Source organism: Chrysoperla carnea, chromosome X (assembly GCF_905475395.1).
Source record: "Chrysoperla carnea chromosome X, inChrCarn1.1, whole genome shotgun sequence".
Classification (NCBI taxonomy): domain Eukaryota; kingdom Metazoa; phylum Arthropoda; class Insecta; order Neuroptera; family Chrysopidae; genus Chrysoperla; species Chrysoperla carnea.
Window position 1 is genome coordinate 22,005,280 of NC_058342.1, and position 23,422 is coordinate 22,028,701.

Below are 23,422 nucleotides of genomic sequence, written 5' to 3' on the forward strand. Positions count from 1 at the left end.
TCTAAAAAAAAGTCGGAAGGTGTGTTAGGCCCTGGACAGCGTTATCCTTAAAATAGTGGTTCTAATACACTAAATCAATCATATTTTTAAGTAAAAACTATTACTTAATTATAAACAAAGTTTTGTTTAATATTATTATTATTTTTTTATATTTATTTAAACTGACATAAATTTAATAATTTTGCTGACGAGCCAAATATTTTAAAATAATACGTCACGATAGCCAATATGTTGGCCCACAATTAACTATATAAAAAGACAATGTAAAATTATTAAAAGTATGCAGTGATTATACAACTTGAAATAACATCGTAAAAGCATGCAGTAATTATTTAACCTTGATGATCAAGCTAAATTGAAATCAACAAATTATTAATAATCAAATACAACAGTATTATTAGTGTAATTAAATATTCGTTTTAAGAGAAATCAAAAGTGTTGGTTATTTTTCTAGAAGGATTTTCCTGATTAATCCTTCACAATAAACAATCAGGTGGTGGCAGCATCTTCCCTGGACCATACCAAAATACAGTAATATAACATTATACAACTTGGACTTACATCTTTACAATACTGTGATTATTACAACCTAAGTTTAAAATCTATGAACGTAAACCATCAATCAATAAAGTGATATTATATAAATTTAAAAAAAGTCGTTTTCATCTACAAAGGATTCATAAGGTCTCTCCTTTCTAAATACAAAGACCTTTGGTGGCAGCATCTTCCCCTGGACCAAACCAGGTACTTGACCAGATAAGGGATTGGATGATCACTATCTGGAGAAGACTGTTTGAAACATGCCAATTTTCTTTTTTTAAACCATCGAGGAAATTTGACAAATTAAAAAATTTTCTTAGGTCGTTAACTTTTTTACGTTCGCAAACTGGAAACACTTTTTAAATAATTTCTGTATTCAAAAATACTTTTTTTTGTTTAAATTTAGTAATAACCAGAATACATTTGAATAATTTTCAAATGTATTCTGTCCCGTCGAAAGGTTCTTTAAAACTATCGTCGATTTAAATGGAGCGACAGAAAGTCATAATTGTTTTTGGAAAAATTGCTAAATTTTGTGATTTAAGCAAAATAGCATACATTCAGCATATTGAATTATTAAATGAACTAACAACTGTAAATGCGATTTGAATGTCTTCTGTGTTCACAAATATTTATTCGAAATTCAATAATACCTTTATATAATCATCACCCTTCCTGAAAATTTCTTCAAACCATCGACGATTTAAATGGCGTAACAAAAATTAATTAGATAACTGTTTTAGGAAAAATTCCAAAATTTATGTAAAACATATAAAAATTGAAAAGATAAGGGATTGGATAATCACTATCTGGGGAAGACTGTTTGGAACATGCCAGTTTTCTAATCAAAATTGTTTAAAATATTTTTTCGCAAATGATTAACTCAAAAAAATTTCTTAATATTTCATAAAAATTAGATTCTCTCCGAAATTTATTTTTCTGTTCTGGCCAAGAAAACCTTAAAACACGACCTGAAAATGAACCAAACTTAGGAGAGGCTGCGAATATCGTCGAGATTCGATTATCGCGAGAAATACCCAAAAATATGACCTATAGACTTTATTTCGATAATTACTATACTACACTACCACTTATGAGCTATTTAGCTAGACAGGGTATTTATTCTCTGGGTACGATTCGCAAAAACAGAATTCCTAATAATAAACTGCCTGATGAAAAAATTTTCAAAAACCTAGAACGGGGTGCAAGTGTGGAATATGTTAGCTCATTTGACGGTGTCAAAGTTTCATCTCTTGCGTGGAAGGATAATAAGTGTGTGAATCTCCTTTCGACTTTTGCTGGGACAAATCCAACCAGCAAGGTTAAACGTTATGATCGAAATGTAAAAAAGACCATTGAAGTAGACTGTCCGTATGTCGTTCAAGAGTATAACCGCCATATGGGGGGCGTAGACTTAATGGATAGCTTACTTGGGAGATATTCCATTCATTTAAAAAGTAGAAAATGGTATCTCAGAATATTCTACCATTTGGTTGACCTTACAATTGTTAATTCATGGCTGTTGTACAAGAGGGTTATGCATGAAACAAGAAGAGAATCGGATATAATATCCTAATCTAAATTTCGGATGGACTTAGCCTATTTCTTATGTAAAATTGGATCTACTTCTGGTACTAAAGGCGAAAGACCGAGCTCCAGCCTAGAAAGAGAAATTGAGGAAAAGAAGCACCCTACTCAACATGTTCCACCAAAGGATGTAAGGGTGGATCAGATAGGCCATTGGCCTGTCTTTACAGAAAAAAGAACACGTTGTAAATTTCCAATATGCACGGGATACACTGTAGTGAAATGCGATAAATGTGGTGTAGGCTTATGCTTAAATAAACATAATAATTGTTTCAAGAATTTTCATATGTAAATGTATGTGTAAATAAATAAATGCACAATGTTGCTGATTAGCAACAAACCCTTTAATGGAGAGAAAGGGTGTTTTAATTTTTCCCATAAACTATATTTCCTACTAGTTTTCATTTTTTAATTACATTTTAAAAAAATCATACATTTAAGGGTTAAAATACTTTTCGGAATTTAATAATACCATACATATACATTTTCGAAAACTTCCCTGAAAAGTGAAAATTTCATCAAACCATCGACGATTTAAATGGCAAAACAAAAATTCTTATTCTTTGAGGAGATTTTTTTGTTTGTTTCAAAAAAACCACAAAACTGCTGTTTTTTATACACATTTAAATTCAAACAAGTATTTTTCTTTGATTTGAAAATTCGGTAGTGTATAGTTTCTTTTAAAAAGAGGCTCATGAAAAACCAGAATTCAAAAATCATTTAAAACAATTAACGCTGTAGGCTTGCCGAAAATTTCTGTTTGTCGTATTGTCCGTGAAATGACTAAAACTGGCCATGTATGTACTACTGTTGTCGATTTTATCCAAGAAGTAATTCGACGGACAATTCATAATTTTAATGTGACTGATGGTTGTCGGCCAACATTAAGAGCCGTTATTTTTTAACATAGCCAATTTTTCAGAATAATCCTTTAATTTCATTACTAGAGAAAATAGTTCATGAAATTCGATAAACTGAAAGAAGATATTGAACAGTGGTTAAAAATTAGGGTTCAAATGGCGTAAAACCGCAGACAACAGATGCCTTCTCATTGAAAAAGAAGAAAACGTGTTATAAGAATATATATTAACAAAAATTAATTAACTGTTTCAGGAAAAATTCCTAAACTTTTTGATTTAAATAAAATAGTATCAGAAAATTGTAGTTATTTTTAAATAAACTATATAATAACTGGAAGCACGTGTTTTCAGTATTCAAATTTCATCACTGCCCCTGTAAATTTCTTCGAACCAACGACGATTTAAATGACAAAGCAAAAACTTGTATGTATAATAAATGTATTATATGACAAAACTGTTTTTTCGAATATGAAATTCGTTGATTTTCATTGTAGATAGTCGAATGGTGAAATATTTAAATCGCAAATTTGAAAATTCGGTAAATATATATAATGGTGAAATTTGAAAATTCGTTAAGTATATTGTTAGGCCCTGGACGGCGTTATCCTTAAAAACGTGGTTTTTAACACATTTAAATCAATCGAAAATTAGAACTATTAAGTAATTATATTTTTAATGGTGTTATAAAACAAGTTGTAATTTGTAACATGGTTTTATTTATTTTATGTGGTCAGCAAAAACTAATATTCAATATTTAATTTTTACGTCATAATATTTTATATTTTGACCTAAATGTTTTATATTTAAAGGCAAGCTAAATATTCAAAATTCATACAGTGATTATTACAACTTGGACTTACATCTTTACAATACTGTGATTATTACAACCTAAGTTTAAAATCTAATAACGTAAATCATCAAGTCAAACAATAAAGTGATATTATTCAAAATATTCGTTTATAATAATAAAGTCCTTTGGTGGCAGCATCTTCCCCTGGACCAAACCAGGCACTTGACAATATACTAAAACAAATATTACATGAAAATGGTTTTTATCTAGTAAGAATCCGTTTTAATAATTTAGAAATAAATTTTCCCAAAGTAAACTTGAACATTCTTTATTCACTTACAAGCAGGTCTCAAATAAATATCAAGATAAAGGAATGTATAGATAATCACTATCTGAGAAAGACTGTTTGGGATATGCCAGTTTTCTAACCATAATAATTTAAAATATTTGTTCATAAATGATTAACTCAAAAAAATTTCTTTTTTTTTTTTATAAACTAGAATTTAGATTCTCCCCGAAATTTATTTTTTTAAACCATCGATGAAAATTCAAAACATGCGAACAAATGTTCTTATTCAAAACCATCGTCGATTTAAATGGCGAAACAAAATTTAATGTATCTTCAATACTTTTCGGAATTTAATAATACCTTACATAAACATTAGAGAATTGTAGTTATTTTTAAATAAACTATATAACAACTGGAAGCACGTGTTTTCTGTGTTACTTTAAAATATTTTTCGGAATTTAATAACACCTTACATAAACATCACCCTCCCTGAAAAGTGAAAATTTCTTCAAACCATCGAGGATTTAAAAAACGACAAAAATTCGTTATTCTTTGGGGAGAATTTTTTGGTTTGTTCGATTTTTTCCATGATCATATAAATGTATAAATGTTTTTCCGAATCGCAAAATTCACAAAATTGCTGATTTTTGTACATACAAATATTTATCTAGTATGAATCCGTTTACGTTAATTTTACCACAGGTTTCACATGAAAATAACTTTCTCCAAGATAAACTTGAACATTGTTTATTCACTTACAAGCAAGTCTCAAATAAATACAAGATAAAGGAATGGATAATTACTATCTGGGGAAGACTGTTTGGAACATGCCAGTTTTCTAATCAAAATAGTTTAAAATATTTTTCGCAAATGATGTAACTCAAAAAAAAATTTCATTATTCCCAAAATTTATTATTTTAAACCATCGATGAAAATTAAAACATACGAACAAATTTATTCAAAACCAACGTTGATTTAAATGGCGAAACAAAAATGCATTAACTGTTTTAGGAAAAATTCCTAAACTTTTTGATTTATGTAAAATAGCATCATGGAATTGTAGTTATTTTTAAATAAACTATATAACAACTGGAAGCACGTGTTCTCTGTGTTCAAACTTTAAAATATTTTTCGGAATTTAATAATGCCATACATAAACATCACCCTCCCTGAAAAGTGAAAAATTCTTGAAACCATCGACGATTTAAATGGCGAAACAAACATTCGTTATTCTTTGAGATTTTGTTTTTTGTTTAAATGTATAAATTTTTCAGGTTTACATAAAATGTATTACATAACAAAACTGTTTTTTCGGATATAAAATTCGTTGATTTTCATTATCGTATGGTGAAATATTTAAATCGCAAAAAATCACACACATGCTGCTTTTCTTGCACATCTTAATTCAAACAAATGTTTTTCTCCGATTTGAAAATTCGGTAAACGTGAAAAATTTCACATGAAAATGATTTTTCTCCAGTATGAATCCGTTTACGTTTAACTAACATTTTACCACAGTTCTCACATTAATATAATTTTTTCTAATGTACACTTGAAAATTGTTTATTCACTTATAATTTTATTCGCCTTGAACTTCTCCTTGATAAACAGGAATAAACATCGTATTAATTCACATAATTTTAGTTTTGCTTTTTTTACAAATTTTTATTTGATTAAATAATTTAAATTTTCTATTTAAAAACATTTTTTATAATGTGATCGAATTCACAATAAAAAACTATTTCTGGTTTAGTTTTGAAATTGAGCTTGCACCTTACTTTAATGGATTCCAAGTGGCTTGTACATGTGCTTTGATGCGTTCTGCTTGTATGTTTCTAGAGCAAGTATCCGCTCGTGTTCACTTAAGTAAAAACGTCAAGTCAGCAATTCATGTATCAGTGTTGCCAACTGTAGTAAAATTAAAACAATAAGGTATTACCGTTAGTCAAATATAAATCATGAAATTTAAAAAAAGAGAAAATTTATGTAAAAATATACTTAAATATTCTGATTTCGAGTCATAAAAACACTTTTTTCTTTTAAAATATTAAAATTAAAAATCGTAATTTTTAAACTGTATATCACGTGACCTAAAACGCGGGTAAGCCCTGCTGTGATGTCATAACGGTATGAGTCATAGACCATGAGTTAGTTCAGTGTAGACAGTTGGGTATAATATATACATAGATAAGTATTTATATTTATATTATAATCAGATGTCTATGATTATATCTGTCAAAATTATTTGTGCTATTTCGTATAGTGATACCTATATTACGTCATCAAATTGGATGCCCGCGTTTTTGACAGTTTAAAAAAGGTTTAAAATTTAATTTAAGTTTTTGGCAAGAAAGCGTGTGTATTTTTCCGAAATAAATTTTTGGTGGCTTTTTATTAGCAAAATAAACATTTTGCAGTACTTTTTCAAAAATAGTGGAATATCCTATTTAATCAATTCGGGAGGCAGTTCGGAAAATTTTGTAATTGTCCTTGTAACACCCCTAAATAACTACCAACTGTTGTTTTTTTTCAACGGAAATTTCTATATTAAAAAAATGTTTTTGAGGCATTTTGAAATTTAAATATCCTTAAGTTAGATATTTAACACGTTGAACGCAACGTGATTTCTTTATCGCAACCGAATGCTCAAATTTCAGTCACATAATATATTATATATTTACTAGCAACCCGTTCCGACTTCTTAATTTACTGATGTAAAAAATAAAAAGTATGTTTTCAAAAAAATATTAAGTACTAAGCCGTTATCTCTAAATTTCGCTGACTTGAATCGAACATCACACTGTATTCTCCTATGTTCTTTAATTTCCCCTCCTTTTAACTCCTTTGGCTTGACCACCTCCGAAGCCTCCTTATCTTAACCTTCTTCTACCCTATATTTTCACCTGCTTTAGTCGATATTTAAGATGTAAACATAAACATAAAAATCCTTTTCATTTGAACAAATAGAAAGGGATTTAAAAAAAATTTATTTAAAGGGACCGAAAAAAATTTATGTAATAGTGTGCCATTTTTGAAGACAAGGGCTAAAAACTTTAGAAGCCAAGCAACTCTTCTAAAGTGGACCAACAACTCTATATATTAAGAAAATAATTTTAATATACACAGCCAAGTACTTAAATTATTATTAGGAGAACATGTATTAAAAATAGTAATTGTATCTCTAGAGTATTAGGAGAGGGTCTATAAAAATTAACATGTTTACCAAATAATGCTTTGAGTCAGTGATTTACACCTAGGTAAGTGAGACCCGGGCCTATAACGACATAATTTGAAGGACGGGAAAATTTTTGAAATGTCAAAATTTTTGAAGCGAAAAAAAGTTAAGACAAGGCTCTGAGTGTACAATTGGTCAGCCGTAAAAATACATATAAAAGTTTTACGAAAATTTTAATTTTTTTTATGATTTATCTGAAATAGATACAAACGAATTGAAAAATCTTGCCAATTAACTAGTTAATAAGAATCTTGACGATTTGGAAGACACGTTAGGCAATGAATGTATTCATTTACATTGTCAACGCAAAGATTCCTTAGTAAATACGGAAGATGTACGCTGTGCACAAAATATATGTAACGTATTGAATTCACGGAGTCTTCGAGATGTTTATCCGAATGTGTACATTGCTCTCCATATTTGAGTATTCCAGCTACAAATTGTTCAGGAGAAAGATCTTTTTCCACTCTAAAAAGGGTAAAAGCCTATTTATGGGCAAGCATGGGCCAAGATAGACTTAATGTTTTTGCATTACTGTTTATTGGACAAGAATTTTCAAATTTATTAATATTTAAAAAAATATTTATTATTTATCTGTCATGTTTATTAGTAATATTTAAAAAATTATATTTCAATAAATAAAGTTATACTAAAATAAAAATATTTGATCAAAATTAATGTAATTCATTTGATCAAAAAAGACGGCACATCGAAGGGGGCCTAGGACGGCTGCAAGCCTAAATCCGCCACTGTTTTGAGTATTAATTGTCTAGAATATTAGGGGAGCATCTGTAAAAACTAACATGTTTGCTTAATAAACTTATTATTTAAATCTGTGATATTTTTTTCGTTAAAATTATTTGTCTAGCGTGTTTTTTCCTAAGCGGTACATTTTTAGACCGTAATAATATTTTTCGCCAAACCTAGACATAATAAGCTTGAAAATGAGGGGTGAATCATAGAATTTGATAAAGGAATAAGGAAGATAAGGGTAGGGCAGAAAAAAACTTGCTAGAGTAATTATATATAATATTAAGTAATATTATTTTACGTATACATATTTTAATTATAACAAGTGAAAACAAACAATTGCCTGAGTTAATTGTTGAAATACCATGCATAGTCAGTGTTGATTTCTTTATCACATTACACATACAAACATGTGACACACACATAACTAATAAAGTATAGTACATATGTAAATGACTATAGGTTTCTGCATTACCGACCGACATTTAGTGTATAGTTGGTATACATGTTATAAAATTTCCGCCTAATTGGCGCCCTCACGGGTAAACAGTGATGTTTACGAAAAAATGTTTCAAACAAAAGTTGTTTAATTTTTGATAAGGAACATTTTTTACATTTCAACTTTTGTTTTATCTCTAACGGTTTATAAGATGGGTGCTATGGACCCAAGACCCAATTGACCTATGATGCTCATTTATGAACTTGACCTCACTTTTTACGTCCTGAGTACGCTGTAAAAATATCAGCTCGATATCTTTTTTCGTTTTTGAGTTATCGTGTCCACAGACGGACGGACGGACGGAGAACCGGAAATGGACTAATTAGGTGATTCTATGAACACCTATGACAAAATTTTTTTCCTAGCATTATTATTTTTAAGCGTTGCAAACTTGGGACTAAACTTAATATACTATGTATATTTCATATATGCATGGTATAAACATGTAAAAATGTATCACCTAGTTTTTGTAACTAAGCCATTAATTTTAAACATAAGCATATTTTATTTTTTATAATAAATTAACAGGTCAGCAAAAATATTAATGTTATAGATGTATTTCAACAACCATATAATATATGCAGGCTTTTATTTTTATACCATGTATATGAAATATATCATGGTATACTAAGTTTAGTCCCAAGTTTGTAACGCTTAAAAATATTGAGGCTACCAAAAAAAATGTTGGTATAGGTGTTCATAAAATCACCTAATTAGTCCATTTCCAGTAGTCCGCCCGTTCTTATGTCAACACGATAACTCAAAAACGAAAAAATATATCAGTCTTGGGTCCATAGAACCCATCTTGTAAACTGTTAGAGATAGAACAAAAATTTAAATGTAAAAAATGTTCTTATAAAAAAAGTATAACAACTTTTGTTTGAAACATTTTTTCGTAAACATCACTGTTTACCCGTGAGAGGGCAAATTTTATAGTGTGTATTATATGGAAATATCAGTTATACATGTGTGACATATGTATGTATGTGAACTCAGTACTGTGACAGAGTAATCAACACTGTCTATACATGGTATTTCAACAATTAACCCAGTCAATTGTTTTTTTCACTTGTTTTATGTTGTTTATTTTAACTTGGTTGAAAGTATGAATTTTTTATTTTTTTAATTTCCATGGGCTGTAATTTGCAAAGTGGAGGTTCAAATTTTTGTTTCGACAATTTCAAGACGAATCCAAAGATTGCTTTTGTTTGAATTTATTTATTGAAAAATATTTATTTTCTTTGCAATTGAAAAATAATGTTGTATGTTGGTTAAAAATATCAAACAAAATTTTGTATCATCCTCCTTTTTAAGTCACTAAAAATCATTTTTTATCTTTAGATTAACGTCCACGGAATGTTGAAAAAGTAACTTAAGTTAAAAAGCTGCTGGTCTAAAACTGACAAATTTTAATATTTAAAACTTCACGCATAAAAATTTTTGTGAATTCATGGCAGTGCTCTCAAAAAAGTTGAACAGTTTTAGCTAATCTATACATAATGCCACAAAATCCTTGAACAAGGTTAATAAAATGAAATGTGAAATTCGATTCAAAAATCTTATAAATAAAAAAAGGAGAGTGGGCAAATTAATCCAGTTTTCCAGTCGCAAAAATCCATCTTCACACTTTTCCTTGTCTATTTGCAAGATTTTAAAAGTCGAACTCTCCATTTGATATTATTATCTATTATTTATATTCTTGTAAGCAAAAATTTTAAGACTTTTTGAAAAGATTGATACACAAAAACGTTTAATTAGTAAAGTTGTAATAACTTGAGATAAGTTACAACTTTCTACAATGAATGGTTCCCAAAATCCCAACACCGATGAACTCAGCTCTGTTTTCCACATGGTCTGCACTCTAGATTAAACATATACACTCTCTGAATATTTAAACTCACGTTCTCTAACGGTAAAATTATAAACTAACGTTTTATAAAATTGACGTTTATTGTTAGTCACATTATGACAATTCAAGTTAGCTAAAATTTTTCTATTGTGTAAATATTTATTTATTTTTCACATTCAAGACGTACAAGAAGAGTAAAATTTTATTCATGTAAATTTCGTGATAATAAATTTTATAAATATAACCAAATAATCAAAATTTTAATTAAACACAAAAGTGGGCGTTTAATGTGTCAAATTGACAGACATGTATGCTTCAAATTTGGGTAGCACAAATAATTCAGATGAAGTACAAGTTTCCACAATACTTCCACAAAATATCCCGACCACATCTACAGATAATACACCGTTAGTATCAGCGGCTCATGGTGCTGCCACAAGTAATATTCTACGAAAAATGTCTGGCATATTTCGTGTACCAACTCGACAAACGGAAAGTGGGTATGTTGAATTTGGACGTTTAGAAAATCAGCATATTGCATCGTCAATTAATAGTCAATATACAGAATCGATTATCGATGGTAATAGTTCGCAAAAGAAGACATTAGGTACATTTAATGGAGTTTTTAGTCCGGTGGCATTGAGTATGTTTAGTGCTCTTGTTTTTATTCGAGTTGGTAAGTTTTTAAGAAATATGTATTCGTTGTAGTAGAAAGTTTTTGTCAGTGTTGTTAGAAAAGTTTCTATAAAAATCGCCGATGAGCGGGGTTCAAGTAGCCCAAAAATAGCCAATTACAGAGGGATTAAAAAATTCTGAAGTGATAATGAAACAAACGTATTTGTTTATTTACAATTTTTTTCGCAAGTTTACTAAGTTGAAATTAGTAATAAACAGAAAATATTTTAAACTATATGAAAGGCCGCTATAATAGAGAATAATTTTGATATCGAATTGGCCATATTACCCATAAAATGTAAAACTAGACTTGATACCATGATAAAGATTGAAAGTGAAGTTAAAATTGATCAACGAAGAGGTTATAAACATTAAAAGTTTTATATGCAATCTCAATGGCGACACCCACATATAACGTCACTAGTGGGTATTTTCACTTTGTTTAATTTAATTTAGTCCGTTCCCCTATTGTGGTATTTTTTAAAACTCTTCTAATTTATGAAAAATACTGCAAGCACTGACATTCAAGACTTTCTGTACATGATATATCAACAATTATCTCAGTCAATTGTTTGTTTTCTCCTGTTTTTTAGGATATATTGTGGGAAATGCTGGATTACTGGTTACTTTATTACAATTTGGAATCGCATATGGTATATTGATTTTTACTGTGGCATCGGTTTGTGCAATTTCTACAAATGGAGCAGTTGAAGGAGGTGGTGCTTATTGTATCCTTAACTTATAGTTAGTTAATTGAAACTATGACAGGCTTTCTTTTTTCTCGGAGAAGGATGTTTTTTTTTTTAACAAAGGAGTCACCAAATTATCTCCTTTCAACATTTCTCTTTGGAAGATAATTATTTGTAAGAGATAAAATGACTATCGGATATATAACTGGGTTTGGCTGTTTTTTCGTATTTCAGGAAATTTTAACTTGACTCTTTTGTATTCTGGTCCTAATACTTTTAATAACTTTTACCAATAATTTTCCTTAATTCAAAAAAATTTAGTTATGATAAGTCGAACATTAGGCCCCGAATTTGGTGGTTCAATTGGTACACTATTTTTCTTGGCAAACGTTGTATCAAGTGCGTTATGTATATCTGGATGCATGGAAGGATTAGTGGATAATTTTGGACCATCTGGTTATTTAATTAAAGATGGTAGTGAAGGATTTTTACAGAACACTGTCTGGTATCGTTTATTGTATTGCACGGCATTGAATGGAATTAGTTTGGCTTTGTGTGTAATTGGAGCTACAATGTTTGCAAAAACAAGTGTTTTAATTTTAGCAATTGTGACTTTATCATTGGGTAGTGTGATTGTTAGTTTTTTTATTATGGACCCACAAGAGGTAAAATTAAACTTTTCAACATTTTATTCATTATGATTCAGTCAAATTAAACACAAAACAATGTAAAGGGAATTTTAAAAAACCTCGAAAATTTGTACCTTACTTCAATTTTACCAATTTTGGCCGTGAAGGACTGGATTTTCATCAAAAAATGTAGTATTTATTTTCAACGCAGGTTAAATTTGCAACAATTTGAAATTAAACCGGTTTTTATAGGACCGATAGTTTCAGAGATATAGCTTTTCAAACTTTGTTTATTTTCAAAAAATCAAAAATACCTGATTTGATGCAAAGCCCAATGTTTAATTTGATTGAATTATTAGTTTTACAATCATTTTTCACAAAAATAGCTTTTTTACTGTTACCGCCTTATGAATTAAAGAACAGCTGATAATTGAATTTGACATTTAAATTTTACTCAACTCAGTTTGTATAAAATTTTTAATGGCTTTTATTTATTTTTAATGCACAATTTCTGATTTGAGTACACTGTCTTCAATTGCTATAATACTTGAATAAAGTATACAAACAAATTATTTTCAGATACCAGTTCCAAACGCCAACACCTTAATACAAAATGCAACACATCATGTTACAGTTTTGTATACAGGATTAAATAAAACAACATTTAAGGATAATATTTATCCAGAATATGGACGAGATTATACAAGCTTGCATGGTGACCAAATACATTTTGCTGCTGTATTTGGTGTATTGTTTTCTGGTGTCACTGGTATTATGGCTGGTGCAAATATGAGTGGTGAATTAAAAAATCCAGGACGTTCTATTCCAGTTGGAACATTAAGTGCTGTTGCTTTTACACTTGTTATTTATTTATCGTTGGCGGTTTTAACAGCGGCCACTTGTACCAGAGAATTATTACAGGTATTTACGATTTTATCTTATAAAACAAGTGAAAACTAACAACTGACTGAGTTAATTGTTTAAATACCATGTGTAGATGGTGTTGATTACGCAACTTTTGTTTTTTTATGTAATGCAAGTAAATAAAGATAGCCACTCTCACACACATAGTAATAAGAGTATCTTTCCTTTGACTTTCTCCGTGGATATAGTATATGCTATAAACTAACAAACAAACACATACATAATATATGGAACGTAACTGTATACAATACCTCTATACATATTATTTAATGTTTCTAACGTAATTTAAGACCTCAAGAATAAACAATGATGTTTACGTAACAATGTTTCAAACAAAAGTTATTTAATTTTTTATAAGGAACATTTTTTACATTTAAACTTTTGGTCCATTTCTAACGGTTTAAAGGATGGGTTCGTAGGTCCAACACTCAATTGACCTATGTTGCTCATTTATGAACTCAATCTCACTTTTTATGCCCTGAGCACGATAAAAAAAATTTAGATTGATATCCCCTTTCGATTTTTAGGAGAGGAATTTCTAGGTACTCGAGTTCATTTTTTGTCCCAAAAATTATACTATGCTTATGCTTTGTAGCGTATTTAGGTTCAAAGCCACTCTTTTTGTTCTTTAATTGATAGTAAAAAGTATAGTACTCAGTTAAGCTTACCAAGACGAACGAAAAAGCTTTTTACCAAATGTCGATGTGATGGGTACTTTTCGAGATAATTTAAAATTGTTAAAAAATAAATAATAGGTTTATTTAAAAAAAAACATTCGATTTCTACAAGTCGGATTTGAACCAGTGACATAAGGATTACTATTGATTTTAGTTTTCTAAGTCTACAGCTTAACAAACTGCGCTATCAAACTCTGTTAACTGGTAACAACAATCTTCATGAAGTTGGCTCAATCACATATGAACTAGACATGATCGATATATGATCATCATAACCAAATCCTCTACTTAAAGCAAACGCAAAGAAATTTTCTTTTAATCCATCAATTCGCGTTATTTACACGATTATATATTCCAACAAAGTACAATTTTATTTTCATCAATAAAATGCACGACTTCAAACTAAAATCAATATCTTTCAAAGAAGTAATGATTTTGTTTATTTAACTTCAGTGATTTTGTATCAATGAATTCATATTTTAAATTCAATCCCATTCAATTCTACACTTCTGCTTATGCTTATTTAACAAAATTTTTCTATTTCAGAATAACTATATGTATATGATGCCAATAAATATATGGTCTCCATTTGTCGCCATCGGTGTATTAACAGCAACATTCTCAGCAGCTCTAAGTAATTTAATCGGTGGAAGTCGTGTACTGTTGGCCTTAGCAAAAGATAAAGTATTTGGATCATTTTTAAATTTTATCAGCAAAGGTACTTTTCGTGGTAATCCAATTGTTGCTGTAATTGTTAGTTGGGCTCTGGTACAATTAATGTTATTTATTGGATCTTTGAATTTAATCGCACAAATTAATTCTGTACTATTTTTATTGAGTTACTTAGCGACAAATTTAGCGTGTGTAGGTCTCCAATTAACAAGTGCGCCAAATTTCAGGTATGTACTTTTTTAAGGGGATTTTCTCATTTAGAATTGCGAAAAAACTTTTTAAAGTAGTTTGTTACCCAAATCACTTAAGCTTGATCACACAGAAATATATCAAGGTATACTAAGTTTTGTCCCAAGTTTGTAACGCTTAAAAATATTGATACTACGAGCAAAATTTTGGTATAGGTGTTCATAAATCACCTAATTAGTAAATTTCCGGTTGCCCGTCTGTCAAAACGATAATTCAAAAACGAAAAGATATATCAAGCTGAAATTTTTATAGCGTGCTAATGACGTAAAAAGTGCCTTGGAAAAAAATACTAAAATCAAGTTTATCACAGTGGCTTTAATCTGTATAAATTTCTAAAAATTAGGGAAAATTATAATTGGAAATTTGGAGATCAACAGAGAATTTTGAAAGTTATTTCTTGTGGCCATGCTATAATAATTGAGATTGTCGTTTTTTTTCTAGACTGTTGAAATTTTTCATCTCAACGTTTTAATACCAATTATTTTTTTTCAGACCAACATATACATATTTTTCGGTTCATACTGCGACATTCGGTTTATTGGGCACAATTGCAATGATGTTTGTAATTAGTCCAGCCTACGCTGGTTTAAGTATAGCTGCATGTATTACACTTGTGGCCGGACTTCATTTGTTTGCATCGACTGATCGTGGGGATAAAGATGCTCCTTATTGGGGATCAATATCCCAAGCATTAATATTCCATCAAGTAAGTGTTTTTACGTTTGAGCTTTATGACTAGGCATAGTATTTGACAACCATTTCAGAACGAATGCAAATTGGGCAGGCTATTGTTGAGGTCATGCGTAACAAATTTTACCTCTACGAATAGTTTGATATTCCGAGATCAGGGCACACGGAAAAATTTTAAGTGCGCAGTAAGATTAAGTTTGATGAATATTGATTGGGGACGATATACACTCAAAGAACAAAATTATTCGTTCACCTAACATTTGCAATTTTCTTTTGTGATTTTTGACAGGCTGTAACTTCGTTAATAATCGTCGTTTCGTGGAGGAAAAAAAAGCATGTTTGAGCTTGAAATATATAATTCTGAAATGTTGAAAGGAAAAAGGCTTTTTAGGCATCACGTTCCGAGCTTTCAACACAAAATTGAGACAAAAAAAAAAAACAATACCAAATTCACCCGATCAAATGATCTTTGGATGATACGAATCAGTTACGGAAAATCTTCGGATTTGGAGAATAGTCACGGCGTAAAAAAAAACAATAATAATTTTGTCTGATCAACAAAACCATCCGACATTTTTTCCGACCATCTGAAAAAACGCAGCAAGGAATTTGTCGCACACTATGACCTCTTGATAATATTAATAATTATTATGCTTGGTCTTAGACCTGCTTCTGTTGAGTAAAGAAAAAAAAGTTAAAAGTTGAATTTTTTCAATTTTAGGTACGAAAATATTTGTTAATGTTGGATAGTAGAAAAAATCACGTGAAATATTGGCGACCACAAATTTTATTGTTGGTGTCGTCACCAAGATCGTGCTGTCCATTAATTGATTTTGTTAATGATATTAAAAAAAGTGGTCTTTTTGTTTTGGGGCATGTTTTTGTACCTAAAAATGGTAATGAACCTGAAAATGTGCTGGATGTGACAATGGATCCATCAAATAAAGAATATCCATTATGGTTGGAGTTAATTGACTTTTTAAAGGTGAATATAATTTTATTTAAGGTAGTTTCAGCATGATTATATACCCATGCATATAAATTACACTGGTTTACAAAATAAAATAGAGCTCATGTTACCTTCCTGTGAATTTCATATCGTTTTATTTAGTGGCAGTAACTACATGCAAACATATATTTGTTTTATTTTTATACCATGAAATTTATCATAGTATATAAGTTTAGTCCCAAGTTTGTTACGCTTAAAATTATTGATGCTACCAACAAAATTTTGGTATAAGTGTTAATATATATACATAAAATCACCTAATTATTAGTCCATTTTCGATTCAAAAACGAAACGAGATATCAAGCTGAAATTTTGATAGTCTTTTATAGTTTTTATTAAAAAGTTGAAAAGATTTCTTTTTCCACAATGCAACTCTCGTGAAAATTGGAAAAACGATATTTTTCAACTTTTCTGTTAATTTGACTTTATTTTGAGTCGATCAGTCAAAATCCCATCTTTCTAGCATGTATAGAACAGAAAATCGTTATTTTTGGGTGGTTTTTCGCGCGCTCTCTTAACAATAAACAATTAAGCACTTAAAATGTAATTAAATCAAAAATTTTTGCGGGATGATTTTGGGTAAGCTTTACACTGCAAATAAAAATTCTGTCTACAGACTGGTCTAGAGACGAAGACAGTTATACGCGTAATTTTTTTAAGGTCTCTCTCTATAACGATCAACCTTTTAGATGGCCACTTTACGGTTCTCTGTTATTACTTCTATGTTCCATACTGACCGTTTAATTGGCTTTGTTATCCAACTTCTAATTCTCATCGATTTTTTATCCTCTTACGTGTTCTCTAATCATCCCTTCCTTTGTCTGCCCCTAATTATAAAACGGTATCCATGATTATATTATCAAAAATTTATAATACTTTTATTTTTTTAAGGTAAAAGCGTTCGTTGAATTAACTACGGCCTCCACAATCCGTGAAGGTTTTCAACATCTAGTGCGAATATCAGGAATGGGGGCAATGAAACCGAATACAATTGTTTTAGGCTTTTATGATAATAAAAAACCGATTGACTTTTTTAACAGGTATTTGTTTACATTATTTATTTAAAGTAAGAAGATAAAAATAGACTATAATTTCGCCTTAAGGTAGTTTGTTATCTTAATCATTTAAACTCGACTCCACATTTTTTTTATTTAATCGAAAGATTATACTTAAGGATATACGAGTACCAAGGTAATTTTAAATAAAAAGCTTGATTTTTATTTTTATATGAAGTTGGACTAAGTTTAAATCAATTCTGAAAATGATGGTTAGGTTAGGTTAGAGTGGCTGTCCTTGAGTGGGACACACTTAGATCACAGGATCCGTTATGATACCAAAGAAGGGGTTGGACCATCCCCGGCCACTACTCCATGAACCATTTGGAGCTTTTTAAGAACAGCAGGAGCCCTGTGACGTCAACGGACTTTAGGGAATTCTGACGGGTCGAGTTAGTTAAATGTTATCAAATTTTGTGTCGGGGGTTTCTATAAATTTTTAATTTAATATTTTATTATTTTATAAATCAACTAATATTTGTTTTCAGTGAATCGTCTTATAAAACAGGAATGTTTGATTCTGAAGTATTTAATGGCAGTGATTCAGTAACTGATGCATTCCCATTACAAAATAAAAAACAATTAGATCCTGTGCAATATGTTTTAATGGTCTCAGATGTATTAAATATGGGAAAGAATGTTTGTCTAGCTCGGCATTTTGATACACTAAAAAAATCTTCTATTCCTAAGTATTAATTTATTTCAAAAATGATTTAACAAAGTTTGATGAACAAAATTACATGAAATATTGTGTTGATTTCAGGAACACGGATATTAAATTTATTGATGTCTGGACAATGAATGTATTAAAACCATTTGATATGGATGGAGCTACAACTTTTGATACAAACAGTTTATTTATGATGCAATTAGCAACTATTTGTAACATGGTAAGTGAATTTTGCAATCCTAAATGCAAGGTCTGTCAAGAGACCTTGATGATTAGATTTTAACGCTAAGATGCACAAGCGGGAATTCAGCCCTCAAAAAATGTGATGGACACGGCACAGCACCCGAAAATTGGTTAAATGCAAATCGGAGCATAAACTCGCTCATGATCGATATAGTGCATTCCTACAAAGGAGATGTTTACAAAATATATGACGCCCTGAGCCAGATTTTGTACAGTGTATTCGTAAATTAATAAAACTGTAAAATTTAGTTAGTTCGTTAGCTCACAAAAATTACAAAAATAAATGTGCATTTGTTTACACATTACAGTGTCACATTTAGACTCTAAACTACTGAACCAATTTTGATAAAAATTTAACAACTTCAAATTAAATTAAACGGCAGTATACATTTTACATTAAATAATATTATTAAGGTTCTTTACTTAAATAACAAATTCAAGCTTTCGTTTTTTTTTCGCGAAAGCGTTTATAATATTATCGATTTCCAGATGTGTAGGAGAGCAAGCCCGAATAATCCTTCTTGTCCCATTGAGGCATGCAACCAAGATTTTACCGAGTGAAGTGTAGAAAGCGATTTCTCTGCACTAGGTACGCTGGCCGGAAGAGTTACGCTACGAATCTTGGTCGCCTGCTTCAATGAGATGAGCTATCGACTCAGGTATGGCGGAATTATTTTACATTCTGTTTTCCATTTGGCCATCCAGAGTCAGTATTCATTTATAGTAGTTTATTCACCATCATTAATGAATCGCCGGTACATCTGAATTATTCCATTTCCATCAAATATTATATATCTATAAGAGCTATCACCTATAGTTTTTTTTTCTATTGATAGATAGAACCTTCTTTAGCATTAAAATCCAATATTGTCTCTTGTCTCGATGCTTGCTATGATTTTATAATTCATCTTACTGAGATGTTTTCTTATTTTAAGGTGAGCGTTTGGAAAAAATTAAAAATCCGTATTTTTGTTCGTGTAAAATCTGCAGAGGATATTTTACGTTTAGAAGAGCTGTTAAAACTATTCCGAATTCGAGCTACGGTGCATGAGGTAAGTGAGGTAACGAAAATGAAGCTAAAATAATCGTACAGCATATGCGCAAGTATTTTAATTATGAAACAATAAATTTTGTTGGGGGGACAAAGTCAAATTAATAATTATTTAAAAAATAAAATATATAAGGTAGTACGAGCGCCAAGGCAAGTTTAGACTTATGGTTGAAATTATTTGTACCTTATTTTCAACTTTGATGATGAATTTTGCTATAACCTCATGAATGTAGACAAAAAATAAGAATACAAATTTTTGCCCCCCTAAAATATTCAGAATTGATTCATATCAATTTCATATTTTAAAAAAATCAAGCTTTTTTGCCTTGGAGCTCATACATCCTTAACTAATTGTTAAATACAATTAAATTCGGTTTATTTCAATTAAATTTCGATTCAAAATTGTAATTGCTTTCAATTAGAATGAATCGGAAATTGGTTGAATTGGAAATTTGCGATTCATGAATCGGATCTTTTAATCATGGGTTATCCAACAAATAAACTGACTCGAAGATTCAATCTCTATCCCTGCAATAAATGTAAAAATAATTTTTTTAGATTCAAAATTGGAGCGAAATATCAAACGGATTAATAAACGTGAATGAAGAAAGATCGGATTACGATGATACAGACGACGAACAAACAAGTAAATCACAATTAAATATGAACTACATCAAACAATTAAACCAAATAATCAAAGAGAAAAGTAGTAATTGTACAGCGGTTTCCTTTATTTATCTACCTTGTCCACCAAACTTCAAAGGAAATCCACCATACGAGAATGAATTCATACGATTCAATGACAACTATTTAGCAAATCAACAGCAATCCGATTATTTTGAGGCAACCGGTATTACTTATAATTGTTTTGATCGACGCCAAATTAATTTATGTCATAATTATTTGAAAATTTTAACTGAATTGACTGAAAATTTACCACCAACGGTTTTGGTACATGGCTTAAATGCTGTTACAAGCACAACTTTATAAATATAAATTTTATTTAAAAACAAGGTATTTAAAAAATTGGGTTTATTTTCATAAGTCGACCCAAATTGCTACGATTTTACCCTTTCTACCATGGTTTTTCTAAATGTAATCGAAAATTTTTTGTTTAAATTTTAAAAGTGTGATTAATATTTTGTTAAAAACGATCGGGGAGATTAAAATATAGTACAGATTGTCCCAAAATATTTGGCAATTCGAAGATTCAGATTTTTGTAAGATTTCGAATCGTACCGAAGTCGATTTATATTCGAGGAAAGAACATTTAACATATGCCGGATGCAGGCTGACTTGAAAAAGTCTGTATAATAAATATTAATTTTAATCTGAAAATGATAAATAGTTCAGTACCCCAATTAAGAAAAACACTTTGAGGTACATACTTCGTGACCAAGGGGGATGGGTTCGAAATGTTATCAAAAACAAAAATCTTAAAAAGTTACACAAGAATTTCCCCCGAAACGATTTTTTAACAAATTGACAAATTTTTTTTCTCCGAAACGGCGGGGGTGTGGGGGTTTTTGTTTATGATAACATTTCGAACTCTTCCCCCGTGGTCGCGAAGAGCGCACCTCCTAAAAAATACTGATATAGATACTGAACTAAAAAATATTTTGGAGATTGGACTCTGACGATTCGACTTTTTATCGATATCTCGAAATCTATGTTTTTCATATCCCGAGTTCAATGAAGTTCTGATCATAGTTTTTGCAAGACTGAACATTTTTTTTCTAACATTTTAACCAGATGAATTTAACTGGAGCGCAGGGTATGGGTAAAAACTATGGCGATAAAGTCCCTTAATGAAATTTTACCTAACAGGCTCAATTTTTTTTAAAACCTTTAAACCATTTTCTTAGTAAATTTTTTTTTTTAATTTTTAAGTAAATCTAAGTAATTTATGAAAGGTCTGTTAATTCTACCATGTTTCTGAAATGTTTTTCCCGGACGTTTAGACTAAATTAATAACAAAATAATGATTTTGGATCATTAAGATCCCGATTAAACATTTATCGATACGTTTCAGAAACATTTCGTATTGACTGCGTTTAAATCGTGAAAATTAAGGATGCATGCCAGTAACATAGATGTCAAAAATCTTTTCCAAAATTATTTGAACGGAGGATCAAGTTTAAAATTTATTTTCATTTTCATAAAACGACTCTGTTAAGATTTAGCGAACGTAATTTAAGAATACTCCCAAAATGGTCCATATGGACTCACAGAGATTGATTTAGACCTACTAGAAATTTAGTAAATTTTGGATAATTCAGAATTAGAAATTACTAAGAGGAATAAATTTTGAGATTCTCTGTTTTGGAACTATTGGTTTGCATAATCTAACGACTTCTGATTTTTTTTAATGAACCAATTTGCAAATAATAATTGGATATCCAAATTGAAATAATGAAGCATTGATGCAAATTTTTTGGAAAAATCATTAAATTACAATACGGATCCAGTTAGACTTTTAGATAAAACCTAGACTGTCAATTTGCACATGGTATACATTCTTAACTTATTATTTTTCTTACGCTTATTTAAGATAGATACCGATAGTCTGTTCTTTTTAGCTGCATCATTCAGTAACAGAGTGGCAAACGAACTAGAAATGCCCTTGAAGAAAAGGGGTAATTTAAGTTTGAGTAAGCTGCAATAATGTGACAACTTGCACATTTCTTCACTACACGATATCCGTGCATTGCTCTTTATGTAAATTCTTGTAGAAAAACAGAATTCTTGAGATGTGGGAAATTTTCCACGTAAGGACAACATTCAAAGTTATCCAAAACTTCGTAACTTTTGGCGTATACTTCATATTTTGGCCTATACTTCAGTTAGTGAGAAAGTTGTAAATGCTTTAACCTTCACAGCTTATCCTACTTCTCAAGAAACATAAAAGTCTTAAAAATTAATGTCAGTTTTCAAGTTTCAAAACTGATTATGTTTACTGTCGATATCTTGTGGCAAGCAAATTAGAAATGGCAAAGGAACTAATATTTTGGATAAAGGAGAAAAATTTATACAATCATTTTGATTACCACCTTGTCAAATTTTAGACAGCAGTTAAAAAGAACAGATCTCAAGCCAATTACTACACTTATAAAAAATTTATTCGAATTCGAAAAAAAAACTAACGTATCTAATCAAAAATATTATTTTTAAAATGACAAACATTAAAATGGTGCCTTGAAAATTTTTATGGACCGAAAATATTGTGATATTAATAGCAAAATTTCCAAATTTGTGTTCCGAAATAGTCCTTAATTATTTCTACACAATAAATCGAATGCAATATTTTTTTTTTTTTTTTTTAATAATTATAAAAAGCCTAATTGCTAACCTCACAGTTCTAGTATTTTTATTAATCCTTGTTTTTTCGGCGCACTGTCGAAGAAATCGATTTTGTTGCCAAAACCTTAAAAATACAGAATTTATAATTGAATGTTGCCTATTTTTGTTGTAGTTTATGCTTTTTTGATTAGTGGTGGCCGAATTACAGACACGCATAATAATAGCGAATTTGGGCTCTTTCAGATGCTGCTTCGGTTATCATTTAATGTTCCAGAATACACAAATGTTATTCCGGACATATATTTAAAACATCTGTGACAGTCAAATGACAAAAAACGACAATACCAAAAGCAGCACTGTGTAAACACCAAATACGTTACAAACAAATAGATCGAATATTTTAAATCTAGAAATTTAATCGAGGAAATACATCCGAAAAAACAGTCTGACCCAGGAATCGACCCAGCGCTAATAGTTTTTTGTAGGAGTT

General features: G+C 30.0%; 1 protein-coding gene across 1 annotated transcript; it reads left to right on the forward strand.

Moving 5' to 3' along the window:
• The first annotated feature begins 10,638 nt into the window (after positions 1–10,638).
• LOC123302240 (solute carrier family 12 member 9) lies at positions 10,639–22,730 on the forward strand. Its single transcript, XM_044885093.1, has 12 exons — positions 10,639–11,075; positions 11,668–11,802; positions 12,085–12,428; positions 12,972–13,313; positions 14,540–14,892; positions 15,407–15,620; positions 16,326–16,589; positions 17,505–17,653; positions 18,157–18,357; positions 18,432–18,558; positions 19,517–19,633; positions 20,191–22,730. Exons 1-12 carry the CDS (start codon positions 10,706–10,708, stop codon positions 20,620–20,622), a joined length of 3,048 nt encoding a protein of 1,015 aa, XP_044741028.1. The 5' UTR covers positions 10,639–10,705; the 3' UTR covers positions 20,623–22,730.
• Positions 22,731–23,422: the final 692 nt, after the last annotated feature.